Source organism: Mytilus trossulus, chromosome 8, assembly GCF_036588685.1.
Source record: "Mytilus trossulus isolate FHL-02 chromosome 8, PNRI_Mtr1.1.1.hap1, whole genome shotgun sequence".
Classification (NCBI taxonomy): domain Eukaryota; kingdom Metazoa; phylum Mollusca; class Bivalvia; order Mytilida; family Mytilidae; genus Mytilus; species Mytilus trossulus.
In genome coordinates this window covers 49,005,513-49,023,245 of record NC_086380.1, presented here as the reverse complement: position 1 = coordinate 49,023,245, position 17,733 = coordinate 49,005,513, and the positions used below count along the sequence as shown (strand labels likewise).

Sequence of the window (17,733 nt, the reverse complement as noted above, 5' to 3'; positions counted from 1 at the left end):
TTAAGGTCTATGGAAGGGGGTTCAATATACCGCAGGGGGGTCAAAATACCATGGCTAAGTAAAATTTTCAAAATATCTTTTCCAGTATGTTAAATACATACAAACTACTTGTAGGAATATTATAACTATGTTAAGGAGTTTGAATAGCTAGACTTTTTTGAAATTTAAGGTCTATAGTAGGGGTTCAATATACCACAGGGGGGTCAAAATACCATGGAAATTATTTTTTTTCAAAACATTTTTTCTAGCATTTTAAATACATACAAACTACTTATTGAAGTATTATAACTATGTTAAGGAGTTAGAATTGCAAGAATTTTTAAAATTTAAAGTCTATGGTAGGGGGTTCAATATACCGCAGGGGGGTCAAAATACCATGGCTAAGTAAAATTTTCAAAATATCTTTTCCAGTATGTTAAATACATACAAACTACTTGTAGGAATATTATAACTATGTTAAGGAGTTTGAATAGCTAGAATTTTTGAAATTGAAGGTCTATAGTAGGGGGTTCAATATACCGCAGGGGGGGTCAATATACCATGGAAATTATTTTTTTTCAAAACATTTTTTCCAGGATGTTAAATGCATACAAACTACTTATTGAAGTATTATTACTAAGTAAAGGAGTTAGAGTAGCTAGAATTTTTGAATATTAAGGTCTATGGAAGGGGGTTCAATATACCGCAGGGGTCAAAATACCAAGGAAATTTATTTTTTTTCAAAACATTTTTTCTAGCATTTTAAATACATACAAACTACTTATTGAAGTATTATAACTATGTTAAGGAGTTAGAATTGCAAGAATTTTTAAAATTTAAAGTCTATGGTAGGGGGTTCAATATACCGCAGGGGGGTCAAAATACCATGGCTAAGTAAAATTTTCAAAATATCTTTTCCAGTATGTTAAATACATACAAACTACTTGTAGGAATATTATAACTATGTTAAGGAGTTTGAATAGACAGAATTTTTGAAATTTAAGGTCTATAGTAGGGGGTTCAATATACCGCAGGGGGGTCAATATTCCATGGAAATTATTTTTTTTCAAAACATTTTTTCCAGGATGTTAAATGCATACAAACTACTTATTGAAGTATTATTACTAAGTTAAGAAGTTAGAATAGCTAGAATTTTTGAATATTAAGGTCTATGGAAGGGGGTTCAATATACCGCAGGGGGGTCAAAATACCATGGAATTTTTTTTTTTTTCTAACATCTTTTCCAGCATTTTAAATACCCGGTACATACAAACTACTTATTGGAGTATTATTACTATGTTAAGGAGTAAGAATTGCAGGAATTTTTGAAATTGAAGGTCTATGGTAGGGGGTTCAATATACCGCAGGGGGGGTCAAAATACCATGGCAAAGTAAAATTTTCAAAATATCTTTTCCAGTATGTTAAATACATACAAACTACTTGTAGGAGTATTTTAACTATGTTAAGGAGTTTGAATAGCTAGAATTTTTGAAATTTAAGGTCTATAGTAGGGGTTCAATATACCGCAGGGGGGTCAAAATACCATAGCAGAGTAAAATTTTCAAAATTTCTTTTCCAGCATGTTAAATACATACAATTTACTTATTGGAATATTAAAACTATGTTAAGGAGTTATATAAGGTAGAATTTTTGAAATTTAAGGTATATGGTAGAGGGTTCAATATACCGCAGGGGGGTCAAAATACCATGGAAAGTAATTTTTTTTCCTAATATCTTTTCCAGCTTTTTAAATACATATAAACTACTTGTTGGAGTATTATTACTATGTTAAGGAGTTTGAATAGCAAGAATTTCTGAAATTTAAGGTCTATGGTAGGGGGTTCAATATACCGCAGGAGGGCCAAAATACCATGGAAATTATTTTTTTTCAAAATATTTTTTCCAGGATGTTTAATGCATACAAACTACTTATTGGAGTATAATTACTACGTTAAGGAGTTTGAGTAGCAAGATTTTTTTAAATTTAAGGTCTATGGTAGGGGGTTCATAATACCGCAGGGGGGTCAAAATACCATGGAAAGTATTTTTTTTCCTAATATCTTTTCCAGCATTTTAAATACATATTAACTACTTGTTATAGTATTATTACTATGTTAAGGAGTTAGAATAGCAAGAAATTTTGAAATTTAAGGTCTATAGTAGGGGTTCAATATACCACAGGGGGGTCAAAATACCATGGTCAAGTAAAATTTTCAAAATATCTTTTCCATCATGTTAAATGCATACAAAGAACATATTGCAATATTATATCTATGTTAAGGAATTATAATAACTAGAATTTTTGAAATTGAAGGTCTATGGTAGGGGGTTCAATATACTGCAGAGGGGTCAAAATACCATGGTCAAGTAAAATTTTAAAAATATCTTTTCCAGCATGTTTAATACATACAAAGTACTTATTGGAATATTATAACTATGTTTAGGAGTTATATAAGCTATAATTTTTGAAACTGAAGGTCTATGGTAGGGGGTTCAATATACCGCAGGGGGGTCAAAATACCAAGGCTAAATAAAATTTTCAAAATATCTTTTCCAGCATATTAAATACATACAAACTACTAATTGGAATATTATAACTAGGTTAACAAGTTCGAATAGCTTGAATATTTGAAATTCAAGGTCTATAGTAGGGGGTTCAATATACCGCAGGGGGGTCAAAATACCATGGCTAAGTAAAATTTTAAAAATATCTTTTCCAGTATGTTAAATACATACAAAGGTCTTATTGGAATATTATAACTGTTAAGGAGTTATAATGGCTAGAATTTTTGAAATTGAAGGTCTATGGTAGGGGGTTCAATATACCGCAGGGGGGTCAAAATACCATAGCAGAGTAAAATTTTCAAAATTTCTTTTCCAGCATGTTAAATACATACAAAGTACTTATTGGAATATTATAACTTTGTTTAGGAGTTATATAAGGTAGAATTTTTGAAATTTAAGGTATATGGTAGGGGGTTCAATATACCGCAGGGGGGTCAAAATACCATGGAAAGTATTTTTTTTTCCTAATATCTTTTCCAGCATTTTAAATACATATAAACTACTTGTTAGATTATTATTACTATGTTAAGGAGTTTGAATAGCAAGAATTTTTGAAATTTAAGGTATATGGTAGGGGGTTCAGTATACCACAGGAGGGTCAAAATACCATGGAAAGTATTTTTTTTTCCTAATATCTTTTCCAGAATGTTAAATGCATACAAACTACTTATTGGAGTATTATTACTATGTTAAGAAGTTTGAATAGCAAAAATTTTTGAAATTTAAGGTCTATGGTAGGGGGTTCATAATACCGCAGGGGGGTCAAAATACCATGGAAAGTTTTTTTTTTCCTAATATCTTTTTCAGCATTTTAAATACATATTAACTACTTGTTGGAGTATTATTACTATGTTAGGGAGTTAGAATAGCTTGAATTTTTGAAAATCAAGGTCTATAGAAGGGGGTTCAATATACTGCAGGGGGGGGGGGTCAAAATACCATGGAATTTATTTTTTTTCCTAATATCTTTTCCAGCATTTTAAATACATACAAACTACTTGTTGGAGTATAATTACTATGTTAATGAGTTAGAATAGCAAGAATTTTTGAAATTTAAGGTCTATATAAGTAGTCAAAATATTGAACCCCCTACCATAGACCTGAAATTTCAAAAATTCTTGCTATTCTGACTCCTTAACATAGTAATAATACTCCAATAAGTAGTTTATATATGTATTTAAAATGCAGGAAAAGATATTAGGAAAAATTAATTTCCATGGTATTTTGACCCCCCTGTGGTATATTGAACCCCCCCCCTACCATATACCTTAAATTTAAAAAATTCTTGCTATTCTGACTCCTTAACATAGTAATAATACTCCAATAAGTAGTTTATATGTATTTAAAATGCAGGAAAAAATATATGAAAAAAAATAATTTCCATGGTATTTTGACCCTCCTGCGGTATACTGAACCCCCTACCATAGACCTTAAATTTCAAAAATTCTAGCTATTCTAACACCTTAATATAGTAATAATACTTCAACAAGTAGTTTATATGTATTTAAAATGCTGGAAAAGATATTAGAAAAAAAAAAAATCCATGGTATTTTGACCCCCCTGCGGTATATTGAACCCCCTACCATATACCTTAAATTTCAAATATTCTTGCTATTCTAACACCTTAATATAGTAATAATACTTCAATAAGTAGTTTGTATGCATTTAACATCCTGGAAAAAATATTTTGAAAAAAAATAATTTCCATGGTATTTTGACCCCCTGCGGTATATTGAACCCCCTGTGGTATATTGAACCCCCTACTATAGACCTTAAATTTCCAAAAATCTAGCTATTCTTACACCTTAATATAGTAATAATACTTCAATAAGTAGTTTGTATGCATTTAACATCCTGGAAAAAATATTTTGAAAAAAAATAATTTCCATGGTATTTTGACCCCCTGCGGTATATTGAACCCCCTACCATAGACCTTAAATTTCAAATATTCTTGCTATTCTAACACCTTAATATAGTAATAATACTTCAATAAGTAGTTTGTATGCATTTAACATCCTGGAAAAAATATTTTGAAAAAAAATAATTTCCATGGTATTTTGACCCCCTGCGGTATATTGAACCCCCTGTGGTATATTGAACCCCCTACTATAGACCTTAAATTTCCAAAAATCTAGCTTTTCTTACACCTTAATATAGTAATAATACTTCAATAAGTAGTTTGTATGCATTTAACATCCTGGAAAAAATATTTTGAAAAAAAATAATTTCCATGGTATTTTGACCCCCTGCGGTATATTGAACCCCCTACCATAGACCTTGATTTTCAAAAATTCAAGCTATTCTAACTCCTTAACATAGTAAAAATACTTCAATAAGTAGTTTGTATGCATTTAACATCCTGGAAAAAATATTTTGAAAAAAAATAATTTCCATGGTATTTTGACCCCCTGCGGTATATTGAACCCCCTACCATAGACCTTAAATTTCAAATATTCTTGCTATTCTAACACCTTAATATAGTAATAATACTTCAATAAGTAGTTTGTATGCATTTAACATCCTGGAAAAAAAATTTTGAAAAAAATTAATTTCCATGGTATTTTGACTCCCCTGCGGTATATTGAACCCCTACATTGACCTTAAATTTAAAAATTTCTAGCTATTCTAACTCCTTAACAAAGTAATTATACTCCAACAAGTAGTTTTTATGTATTTAAAATGCTGGAAAAGATATTAGAAAAAAAATAAATTCCATGGTATTTTGACCCCTCTGCGGTATATTGAACCCCCTACCATATACCTTAAATTTCAAAAATTCTTGCTATTCTGACTCCTTAACATAGTAATAATACTCCAATAAGTAGTTTATATGTATTTAAAATGCTGGAAAAGATATTAGGAAAAAAAAATAATTTCCATGGTATTTTGACCCCCCTGCGGTATATTGAACCCCCTACCATAGACCTTAAATTTCAAAAATTCTAGCTTTTCTAACTCCTTAACATAGTAATAATACTTCAATAAGTAGTTTGTATGCATTTAACATCCTGGAAAAAATATTTTGAAAAAAATTAATTTCCATGGTATTTTGACTCCCCTGCGGTATATTGAACCCCTACATTGACCTTAAATTTAAAAATTTCTAGCTATTTAACTCCTTAACAAAGTAATTATACTCCAACAAGTAGTTTTTATGTATTTAAAATGCTGGAAAAGATATTAGAAAAAAAATAAATTCCATGGTATTTTGACCCCTCTGCGGTATATTGAACCCCCTACCATATACCTTAAATTTCAAAAATTCTTGCTATTCTGACTCCTTAACATAGTAATAATACTCCAATAAGTAGTTTATATGTATTTAAAATGCTGGAAAAGATATTAGGAAAAAAAATAATTTCCATGGTATTTTGACCCCCCTGCGGTATATTGAACCCCCTACCATAGACCTTAAATTTCAAAAATTCTAGCTTTTCTAACTCCTTAACATAGTAATAATACTTCAATAAGTAGTTTGTATGCATTTGACATCCTGGAAAAAATATTTTGAAGAAAAGAGTATTTTCATGGTATTTTGACCCCCCTGTGGTATATTGAACCCCCTACTATAGACCTTAAATTTCAAAAATTCTAGCTATTCTTACACCTTAATAAAGTAATAATACTTCAATAAGTAGTTTGTATGCATTTAACATCCTGGAAAAAATATTTTGAAAAATATTAATTACCATGGTATTTTGACCCCCCTTGCGGTATATTGAACCCCCTACCATATACCTTAAATTTCAAAAATTCTTGCTATTCTGACTCCTTAACATAGTAATAATACTCCAATAAGTAGTTTATATGTATTTAAAATGCTGGAAAAGATATTAGGAAAAAAAATAATTTCCATGGTATTTTGACCCCCCTGCAGTATATTAAACCCCCTTCTATAGACCTTGATTTTCAAAAATTCAAGCTATTCTAACTCCTTAACATAGTAAAAATACTTCAATAAGTAGTTTGTATGCATTTAACATCCTGGAAAAAATATTTTGAAAAAAAATAATTTCCATGGTATTTTGACCCCCTGCGGTGTATTGAACCCCCTACCATAGACCTTAAATTTCAAATATTCTTGCTATTCTAACACCTTAATATAGTTATAATACTTCAATAAGTAGTTTGTATGCATTTAACATCCTGGAAAAAATATTTTGAAAAAAATTAATTTCCATGGTATTTTGACTCCCCTGCGGTATATTGAACCCCTACTATAGACCTTAAATTTAAAAATTTCTAGCTATTCTAACTCCTTAACAAAGTAATAATACTCCAACAAGTAGTTTTTATGTATTTAAAATGCTGGAAAAGATATTAGAAAAAAATTAATTTCCATGGTATTTTGACTCCCCTGCGGTATATTGAACCCCTACTATAGACCTTAAATTTAAAAATTTCTAGCTATTCTAACTCCTTAACAAAGTAATTATACTCCAATAAGTAGTTTATATGTATTTAAAATGCTGGAAAAGATATAAGGAAAAAAAATAATTTCCATGGTATTTTGACCCCCCTGCGGTATATTGAACCCCCTACCATAGACCTTAAATTTCAAAAATTCTAGCTATTCTAACTCCTTAACATAGTAAAAATACTTCAATAAGTAGTATGTATGCATTTAACATCCTGGAAAAAATATTTTGAAGAAAAAAATATTTTCATGGTATTTTGACCCCCTGCAGTATATTGAACCCCCTTCTATAGACCTTGATTTTCAAAAATTCAAGCTATTCTAACTCCTTAACATAGTAAAAATACTTCAATAAGTAGTTTGTATGCATTTAACATGCTGGAAGATATTTTATAGAAAAAATATTTTTGTGGTATTTTGACCTCACCCCTCCCCCTTACCATGGTATATTGAACCCCCTACTATAGACCTTGAATTTCAAAAACCCAAGCTATTCTAACTCCTTATTATAGTTTTAATACCCCAATAAGTAGTTTGTATGTATTAAACATGCTGGAAAAGATATTTTGAAAATTTTACTTAGCCATGTTATTGTACCATGGTATATTGAACCCCCTACTATACATCTAAAGACCTTTCATGTTAAAATATCTTGCTACTGTAACTCCTTTAGATATTTATTATACTCCAATAAGTAGTATGTATTTATTTTATTAGCTTGAAAAGGTTTTTTGAAAATTTTACTTTTTAGATTAACTGAGCCATGGTAATTTGACCCCCTCCCCCTTTTTTACCATGGAGAATTAAAATTTAAAAGTCTACCATTCTATATAAATATTTTTAATTTCAAAGAATTAAAGTGTCCAAGCTACATTGTTTGGTTTTAATGCTTTAAGAAGTTTTTTGAATGAAATTTTGTTGGTTAAGACTTCAGAGCGATTATACCAAGCAAATATTTTTCTTTTAACCAATCATTGAAAATTGACCTCCCCTTTTTGTATTAATGATTTTTAATATTTGATTAGCTTTTATATAATGTTAAATGTTTTATTAATCATCTAGAATGAAAAAAACAGGGGGTTCAATTTACCATGGGGGTTCAATTTTCCATACAGGGGGGGTTCAATTTACCATGGGGGGGTTCAATTTACCATAGCGGTATTTTGACCCCGGGGTCATTTTACCATGGGGTTCAAAATACCATATGACACCGGGTTCAATTTTTAGGGGGTTCAAAATACCATATGACACCTGTCATTTCTGCAAAAAATAATTGGAGAGGCATGAAACTAACACTTCTGTAACTCATCTTTGTTAACTCACATGCCAAAAATCATTCCAATATCTGAAAGCGTTTAGAAAAAAACTCAGTATAAAGGTTTGTTGCAGAATGACAGAATGACGGACAAGGGTAAAACTATATATGGCACTGAAAACTTCGTTGTGGGGCCATAAAACTTCGTTCCAGGGCCATAAAAATTCACAAAATATATCAACAAATATTCACAAACCTTTTGAAGGAAATAACAATGTCCACTGGTGCTGATTTATTCTGTTCATCATTTGAAGTTCTCTCAGTTTGCCACTACTTCTGTTGAGAGTTTCTTGTAAGCAGTCAGGATGGAACTCTGTATCAAACTTGAGTCGAACTGCACGTTGTGAGATTTTTAGTATAAGAAGACTTATCTTTATATAATTTGATTCTTCACTGGGTATTTCTGTTGCCATGGTATCAAGTAAATGTGTTGTATAAGAATCTGAAAATGATCATAATGAATAGCATGAATAGACTTAAATATTAATATATTCTTTATAAGTTTTATATGTTTAAGACTCTTGAAATAGCATCATACTTTTTCATCGCATATAAGAATCCCTAACTGGTCAATGTCCTCTTAAAAGATTTCGATCCTATTACCATATTACCAAATAATTAGGTTTCCTTAACATGTGGAAACTGTTAAACCGTACTCCTTTTTCCACATGCATGTTCCATATAAAACCATTGTTTGCCCTTAATTCCTAGACGTTTGGGGCAATACATTAACCCCTTATCTCTTACCCAGTCTTCACATTGAAATTATGGAACCTTGTACAATTTCAGAGAGATCCATACACTTACACACAACCAAAAAAATGCTTGTTTTTAGTCCCTTTTTAGGCTCCTTATCCTGAACATTTGAAGCAATTACCCCAAAACTCATACTCAATCTTCCCACTGTAATATGAAACCTTATGGTACAATTTCAGAGGGATCCATACACTTACAATCAAGTTATGGTCCTGAAACTAGAAAATTGCTTGTTTTTTTACCCTTTTTGGCCCCTTACTTAATTTCTAAACCATTGGTACAAAAATCAATCCCCCCACCTTTTTGGGGTATTGAACCATGTCAGTCTGGTAAAATTTCAAATGAATCTTTCACTTTAACTTAAGTTATTTACCAGGAAACCAAAGTGTCTTTGGACGACGCAAACAACAACAAGACCACAAGATCATACCAATATATGACGCAAAAAAAAAATCAAATATTATTTCAATATACATATATATCATGTATATATGTCGTGTACAAGTTGCGATTTTGTACAGGTTATAACATGTACAAAAATACTGTACATGTTATAACTTGTATGATGCAAAAATACAAGTTATAACATGTACAAAAGTACCCCATACATGTTATAACCTGTACAAAATATTGCTTAAAAATGGTTTTAACTTGTACAAAAAAATAAATCTTAAAGAAGTAAAATATATACATTTAAATTCACCAATGCATAAAGAACAACAATAAATAGGCTAATATATCTGTATATCAATATCTTTGGATCTATTCTTCAACATTGTTGGCCTTCAGCATGACTTATGTAAATTTATAACTCACTTTTTGTTTTTAAACTATTATATCATTGCATGAGGCGAATGTCATTTTGATGTTTTAAATACATTTCATTTACTTTGAAAGCATTTATTTGTAGTCTTTGGATGTTGTCTGCTCCATTTGCGGGTTGTTGTCGTTAGACACATACCCAATTTCAATTTTCAATTTAATTTGTAGACACATCTATCCTGGATATCCTCTTATGTCTTTTAGTGTCAACTAGAATGAAAGTATTTTACTATTGCCTTCAAAGTGGACACTCACAATTATAATTCATCAAATAAAGATAAGTCCATAGATAGGCATAAGAGGATCATAAGACATGTCCTAAGATATATGGGTCGTTTTCAAAAAATGTCGAATTTTCAGTACACCCATGCTAACTTTTTTATTTCTAATGGAAATTTCAGTTGTAATGGTTTAAATGAAAGCTTGTCGATTTGTGATTCAGAACATTAATAATAAACACACCTTACATCTATTTTGATAAGATTAAACTGCATTAAGACCCATTAGCTTCTATACCATTGTATGTAACATATTATCTACAAACTAAATCGAATCTGCGTACAGGAGGTTCATGTCTTTCCTGTTACCGCTACTTAAAGCAGCCGTTAAATTATTCTCCCTATGAATATTGAATCAGTCAGTGTTGATCTCAAAAGTACAAAGTAATCTTTAAGAATGATATAGAATTACTGTCTGTTGATGAGACAAATATGCGGTTTTATTGACTTTTAAAGTGACTACAAATAAATGCTTTCAAAGTAAAGATATATATTTAAAACATCAAAATGACATTCGCCTCATGCAATGATATTATAGTTTATAAACAAAAAGTGAGTTATTAATTTACATAAGTCATGCTGAAGGCCAACAATATTGAAGAATAGATCCAAAGACATTGATAATGAAGCCTAGTCCAATGAAAACTATTTCAGCTCTCCCTTGCTTTTACAGAATAAGCATTTACGACATTGTTTTAGTCTTTGCGTGTTATAAACATGAGAGGGGGGAGTATTTCCCAAAATTATAAAGAATCGTTCTTAAATTTGTTGGAAGGATTTAGAAACTAGTATCTAATGTAATTGTCTTTGAGGAATGCAAGCTTTTAATAAATAGTTTCACACTTATTTCAACCATGATGGACTGCATAACACATACAATTACATGAAAACACATTTTGCCAACATTATTCAAGAAACATATATTTCTGAAACTTTGTGATCATTGTCCTCAACAGAAAAAGACACTTTCTGGCCTATTTATTGTTGTTCTTTATGCATTGGTGAATTTAAATGTATATTTTACTTCTTTAAAATTTATTTTAAATATTGTACAAGTTAAAACCATTTTTAAGCAATATTTTGTACAGGTTATAACATGTATGGGGTACTTTTGTACATGTTATAACTTGTATTTTTGCATCATACAAGTTATAACATGTACAATATTTTTGTACATGTTATAACCTGTACAAAATCGCAACATGTACACGACATATATATGCATATCCAATTATTCAGGGACAGTCTTTCAATTCATGTTTCTTGGTATTGCACAAACTCAAGATTTTGTCTGACTATTTACAACGTCTAAATGCATTGGATGTTGGATGTGTACCGATTGATATTTTAGTCTTAGATGCATGAATTTTTTTCTATTAGTTATTATTGGCTTTGGGTAGGCTGTCAGTGCCTGCTGGTTCTCAAGGATCTGTACTTTCATGACTTACAATGTAGTGTCTTTTTGTTGTTGGGATGTCAGGTCCACTCTGTGGGGGTGTTTTTTGGTATTTTCTATTACATGTATTAATATTCATCTGATGGGTTAAACCTTTTTTAAGAAATTTTTATAGTTTTATTGTTCTTATAAAATTAAGAATAAAAATGTGAAATGTGTCAAAAGGCAACAACCGAACAACCGACCCAAAGAGAAAAAAGCAGACTAAGGCAATAATAGCCTGAATGGGTCTTCAACACAGAGAAAAAATGTTTATGTTTTGTACAATATGGATAGGGCAATTATATATTTGTCTTGTTTGGGTTGTTTTACATAAATAGTCTTTTTGGGGCCTTCTGTGGCCTGCTTTGTGGTTTGGGCTTTGTTCATTCATGATGGCGATGTTATGACCTTCATATACATGATATATGGTTGTAATTTTTGTTACATTTGTTACATTTGTATTTTGTGAAGAGTTGCTTTATTGGCAATTATACCACATCTTCTTTTTTATATTTAGTAACTAGTGTTCAAATGGAGAAGTGGGGATCCAATTACAAGCAACTGAATGTTAAGAACTGATATATAACAGGCTATTATTTGAACTTGGAATTATTTTCAATTATGGAATTTGCATAATTTTTTGTGCTTGAACACGTTGAAATTTTTAATAAATTCCATGTTTATTCTGTCTTTTCAAGGCTGTAACTAGGCCTCTTATTATACCCTGTGAGACAAAATCATTATTTTTTTGGGAGGGTATGAAATGAATGGTGCAAAATCCTGCATTCTAGGCATTTTTAGAGAGTTTGATAATGTTTTGAATTTGAACACTTTTTTTTATAAATTTTTCATATTTGAAGACTTTTTTAAAATTACTAACATGACTAACACCAAATTTTATTTAAATTTATATGTAGGATAATCATTCAAATATCACTCATTTGAGTCTGCTGTTAGAACATAGAACAAACATCGATTCAGTAGAGTTTGCCAAATTTTTCTATGGCCGGTTGAGTCAAATCGTTTCATAATCATAATTTGTAATTGGTTGCTGATATCCTTATCGCGATGAACATGGAGCATGGCAAGACCGCACAATCTCTCGCCACTCATGCATGCTCTTTTCTAAGTTTTCAGTTGTTTAAGGGCAGTCTGTGTTTCTAAATGTAGCAAATTATCATCAACACAAGAATCAATGTCTTCTTCCAATTCCTTCTCTATCAGCAATTGGATAGCAGCATCGGTAGTAACAGTTTTGTTTGCAAAAGGGAATTTAGCTTTCCTGTCAGCACCATCATACAGTCGCAGTTACAAAATATTAAACTCGCTTTTATGCTGACAAAGAGAAGACAAACTAGAGATAGAATGAGATAAGATACATGTATATGATGTTATCTAAAGAGTAAGTACATATGATATGGGTACAGGGGAATTGGAATGGAGTTTTTGACGTTTACATGTAGTTCCGTAATTTCAAATTATTTCTGGAAATAGTTGGTGGTATTTTAGTTCCAGAATCTATAAATTTAGGGGTTAAAGGGTGTCCGATTCCGAAACCCCAAATATAAAGAAACGAAATTCAGTAGTCCTTAATAAGTAAAGAACAAATCCTGTGTTAAAGTTTCTACCATTCCTCAATAATATTAAATTGGAATATGAAATATTCTTTCAACTTTTAAGGTTAAAGAAACACCATCATGGATAAAAGCTAATCCATGCATTTATGTTTTAATTATTATTCATATTTTATTTATCTGTAAAGAGAAAGATTAAAGTTCATGCAATGAATACACAGACAGTACTGCATCCTTCCGAAGACCAGTACTTGATTTGTCAGTCTACTTATCTTAATGAAGTTATATGCAATACTCAGACTGTTCACAAAAAACTACTTTACTAGAATTATTCCTTCTTTACCTTCAGTGTCGCTTTTGCTTTTTCTGCAAGAGCATGTTTTTAACTAAAGATCCATGATGATTATCATTACTATGTTAATGTAATCGAGAAACATCAACCGTTGAGATGCTGAGTTATATATCTAGGATGGATAACTTAAAAGGAATGATGACAAGTTATAGAAATTAAGGTTGAGACAGAACCACAAATGACTATTATATTTATATATATATGTATATAAAAACTAGAGGCTCTAAAGAGCCTGTGTCGCTCACCTTGGTCTATGTGCATATTAAACAAAGGACACAAATGGATTCATGACAAAATTGTATTTTGGTGATGGTGATGTGTTTTTAGTTCTTACTTTACTGAACGATTTTGCTTCTTACAATTATATCTATCATGAACTTTGCCCATTAGTAACAGAGAACTATATTTGGTAAAAATTTACATAAATTTACCAAATTAATGAAAATTGTTAAAAATTGACTATAAAGGGCAATAACTCCTTAAGGGGTCAATTGACCATTTAGGTCATGTTGACTTATTTGTAGATCTTACTTTGCTGAACATTATTGCTGTTTACAGTTTATCGCTATCTATAATAGTATTCAAGATAACCAAAAACGGCAAAATTTCATTAAAAATTACCAATTGGAGGGCAGCAACCCAACAACCAGTTGTCCAATTCATCTGAAAAATTCAGGGCAGATAGATATTGACTTGATTAACAATTTAACTTCTTGTCAGATTTGCTCTAGATGCTTTGGTTTCATAGTTATAAGCAAAAAACTGCATTTTACCCCTATGTTATATTTTTAGCCGTGGCGGCCATCTTGGTTGAATGGCCAGGTCATCGGACACATTTTTTAAACTAGATACCCCAAAGATGATTGTGGCCTAGTAGTTTCAGTGGAGATTTTGTAAAAGATTACTTAGATTTATGAAAAATGGTTAAAGATTGACTATAAAGGGCATTAACTCCTAAAGGGGTCAACTGACCATTTTGGTCATGTTGACTTATTTGTAGATCTTACTTTGCTGAACATTATTGCTGTTTACAATTTATCTCTATCTATAATAATATTCAAGATAATAACCAAAAACAGCAAAATTTCCTCAAAATTACCAATTCAGGGGCAGCAACCCAACAACCGATTGACCGATTCATCTGAAAATTTCAGGGCAGATAGTTCTTGACCTGATAAACATTTTTATCCCATGTCAGATTTCCTCAAAATGCTTTGGTTTTTGAGTTATAAGCCAAAAACTGCATTTTACCCCTATGTTCTATTTTTAGCTGTGGCGACCATCTTGGTTGGTTGACCAGGTCACGCCACACATTTTTTAAACTAGATACCCAAAGATGATTGTGGCCAAGTTTGGATTAATTTGGCCAAGTAGTTTCAGAGGAGAAGATTTTTGTAAAAGATAACTTTAATTTACGAAAAATGGTTAAAAATTGACTATAAAGGGCAATAACTCCTAAACGGGTCAACTGACCATTTTGGTCATGTTGACTTATTTGTAGATCTTACTTTGCTGAACATTATTGCTGTTTACAGTTTATCTCTAACTATAATAATATTCAAGATCATAACCAAAAACAGCAAAATTTCTTCAAAATTACCAATTCAGGGGCAGCAACCCAACAACCTATTGACCGATTCATCTGAAAATTTCAGGGCAGATAGATCTTGACCTGATAAACATTTTTACCCCATGTCAGATTTGCTCTAAATGCTTTGGTTTTTGAGTTATAAGCCAAAAACTGCATTTTACCCCTATGTTCTATTTTTAGCCGTGGCGGCCATCTTGGTTGGTTGACCGGTTCACGCCACACATTTTTTAAACTAGATACCCCAATGATGATTGTGGCCAAGTTTGGTTTGATTTGGCCCAGTAGTTTCAGAGGAGAAGATTTTTGTAAAAGTTAACGACGACGGACGACGACGACGACGGACGACGACGGACGACGGACGCCAAGTGATGAGAAAAGTGTCAAAATTTTAGTGAGGCAATTGCCTCACTTACTTGCAAGCCTCAATTGTAGTTACGGCCTTGCAGCTTTCATGAAAAATGTTCTGTGCTGCACACAACACTTTCTATTACAAAGAAGATAGTACATTTTCAATAGAATTGTACTGTGCCACCCACAACACTATCTATACAAAATACATTATATGGAAAGTATAATGAACCTCTCAATATAAAAAAGAAGATGTGGTATGATTGCCAATGAGACAACTATCCACAAAAGACCAAAATGACACAGACATTAACAACTATAGGTCACCGTATGGCCTTCAACAATGAGCAAAGCCCTTACCGCATAGTCAGCTATAAAAGGCCCCAACATGCCCAATAAGACAATGTAAAACAATTCAAACAAGAATACTAACGGCCTTATTTATGTAAAAAAAATGAAGAAAAACAAGTATGTAACACATAAACAAATGACAATCACTGAATTACAGGCTCCTGACTTGGGACAGGCACATACATAAATAATGTGGCAGGGGTTAAACAAAACATTATAATAGCAAATAAACATGGAATTTATTAGAAATTTCTAGCTAGAATTATGCGAACTCCATAATAAACCAGATGCTCGGCAGGGCGTAGCTTTATACGACCGCAGAGGTTGAACCCTGAACGGTTGGGGCAAGTATGGACACAACATTCAAGCTGGATTCCGCTCTAAATTTGGATTGTGATTAAATAGTTGACACAGCATAGGTTTCTGACACAGAATGAATGTATTCAAATGAACTTAAAATTTTTGTTTTCTCTTAGAGCAATTCACTATGCTGTTGAATATTAATCCTCTCAAAAAAATGTTTGAAGAAATTTTCTTTTTATTTATGAAATTTCAAATGAGAAAAATTGAACCCAATTTTTTAATCACATCCCCCTTTCCCTTATTCCAAAACTAATTTCAATTAAAATATTCTAATGGAGTTTGCAACAATTACTACTCATTTAAATACATCATAAAATATTAAGATGTAAAAAAACTGCTTGTTATCACTGAATGGTAAAGATTATTTAAATTTATCAGTTGGTAGTAAAAAGTGAATGTACATTGTATATTGTATATAACAAAGATTTAAGTTGATTCTGGACAAAGAAAGATATCTCCAATTTAAAAAAATTCTTGCAGATATTTCTTGCTTACTATACTGGACAAAGAAAGATAACTCTTAATTAAAAAAAAATTTGCTATTTCACAATATTGTGAAATTGGATATTTCTTGCCATTGCACAATACTGTGCAATTGAAAAGACTTGCTATTGCACAATACTTAATATAATAATTTTAGATCCTGATTTGGACCAACTTGAAAACTGGGCCCATAATCAAAAATCTCAGTACATGTTTAGATTCAGCATATCAAAGAGGCCCAAGAATTTAATTTTTGTTAAAATCAAACTTAGTTTAATTTTGGACCCTTTGCACTTTAATTTAGACCAATTTTAAAACTGGACCAAAAATTAAGAATCTACATACACAGTTAGATTTGGCATATCAAAGAACCCCAATTATTCAATTTTTTATGAAATCAAACAATGTTTAATTTTGGACCTCGATTTGGGCCAACTTGAAAACTGGGCCAATAATCAAAAATCTAAGTACATTTTGAGATTCAGCATATCAAAGAACCCCAAGGTTTCAATTTTTGTTAAAATCAAACTCAGTTTAATTTTGGACCCTTTGGACCTTAATCATGTTAATGTAGACCAATTTGAAAACGGGACCAAAAATTAAGAATCTACATACACAGTTAGATTCGGCATATTAAAGAACCCCAATTATTCAATTTTGATGAAATCAAACAAAGTTTAATTTTGGACCCTTTGGGCCCCTTTTTCCTTAACTGTTGGGACCAAAACTCCCAAAATCAATACCAACCTTCCTTTTATAGTCATGAACCTTGTGTTTAAATTTCATAGATTTCTATTTACTTATACTAACGCTATGGTGCGAAAACCAAGAAAAATGCTTATTTGGGTCCCTTTTTGGCCCCTAATTCCTAAACTGTTGGGATCAAAACTCCCAAAATCAATACCAACCTTCCTTTCGTGGTCATAAACATTGTGTTTAAATTTCATTGATTTCTATTCACTTTAACTATAAAAGTTATTGTGCGAAAACCAAGAATAATGCTTATTTGGGCCCTTTTTTGGCCCCTAATTCCTAAACTGTTGAAACCAAAACTCCCAAAATCAATCCCAACCTTTCTTTTGTGGTCATAAACCTTGTGT

The 17,733-nt window shown here is 31.2% G+C and overlaps 1 protein-coding gene across 1 annotated transcript in view; it reads right to left on the bottom strand.

Annotated features, from left to right (window-relative positions):
* The window catches only part of LOC134681083 (uncharacterized), a 59,969-nt gene that overhangs the window by 30,650 nt on the left and 11,586 nt on the right, over nucleotides 1-17,733 (bottom strand). The window contains exon 3 of the mRNA XM_063540501.1: nucleotides 8,474-8,719. Coding sequence (XP_063396571.1) covers nucleotides 8,474-8,719 — 246 coding nt within the window. The remainder of the gene's footprint in view (nucleotides 1-8,473; nucleotides 8,720-17,733) is intronic.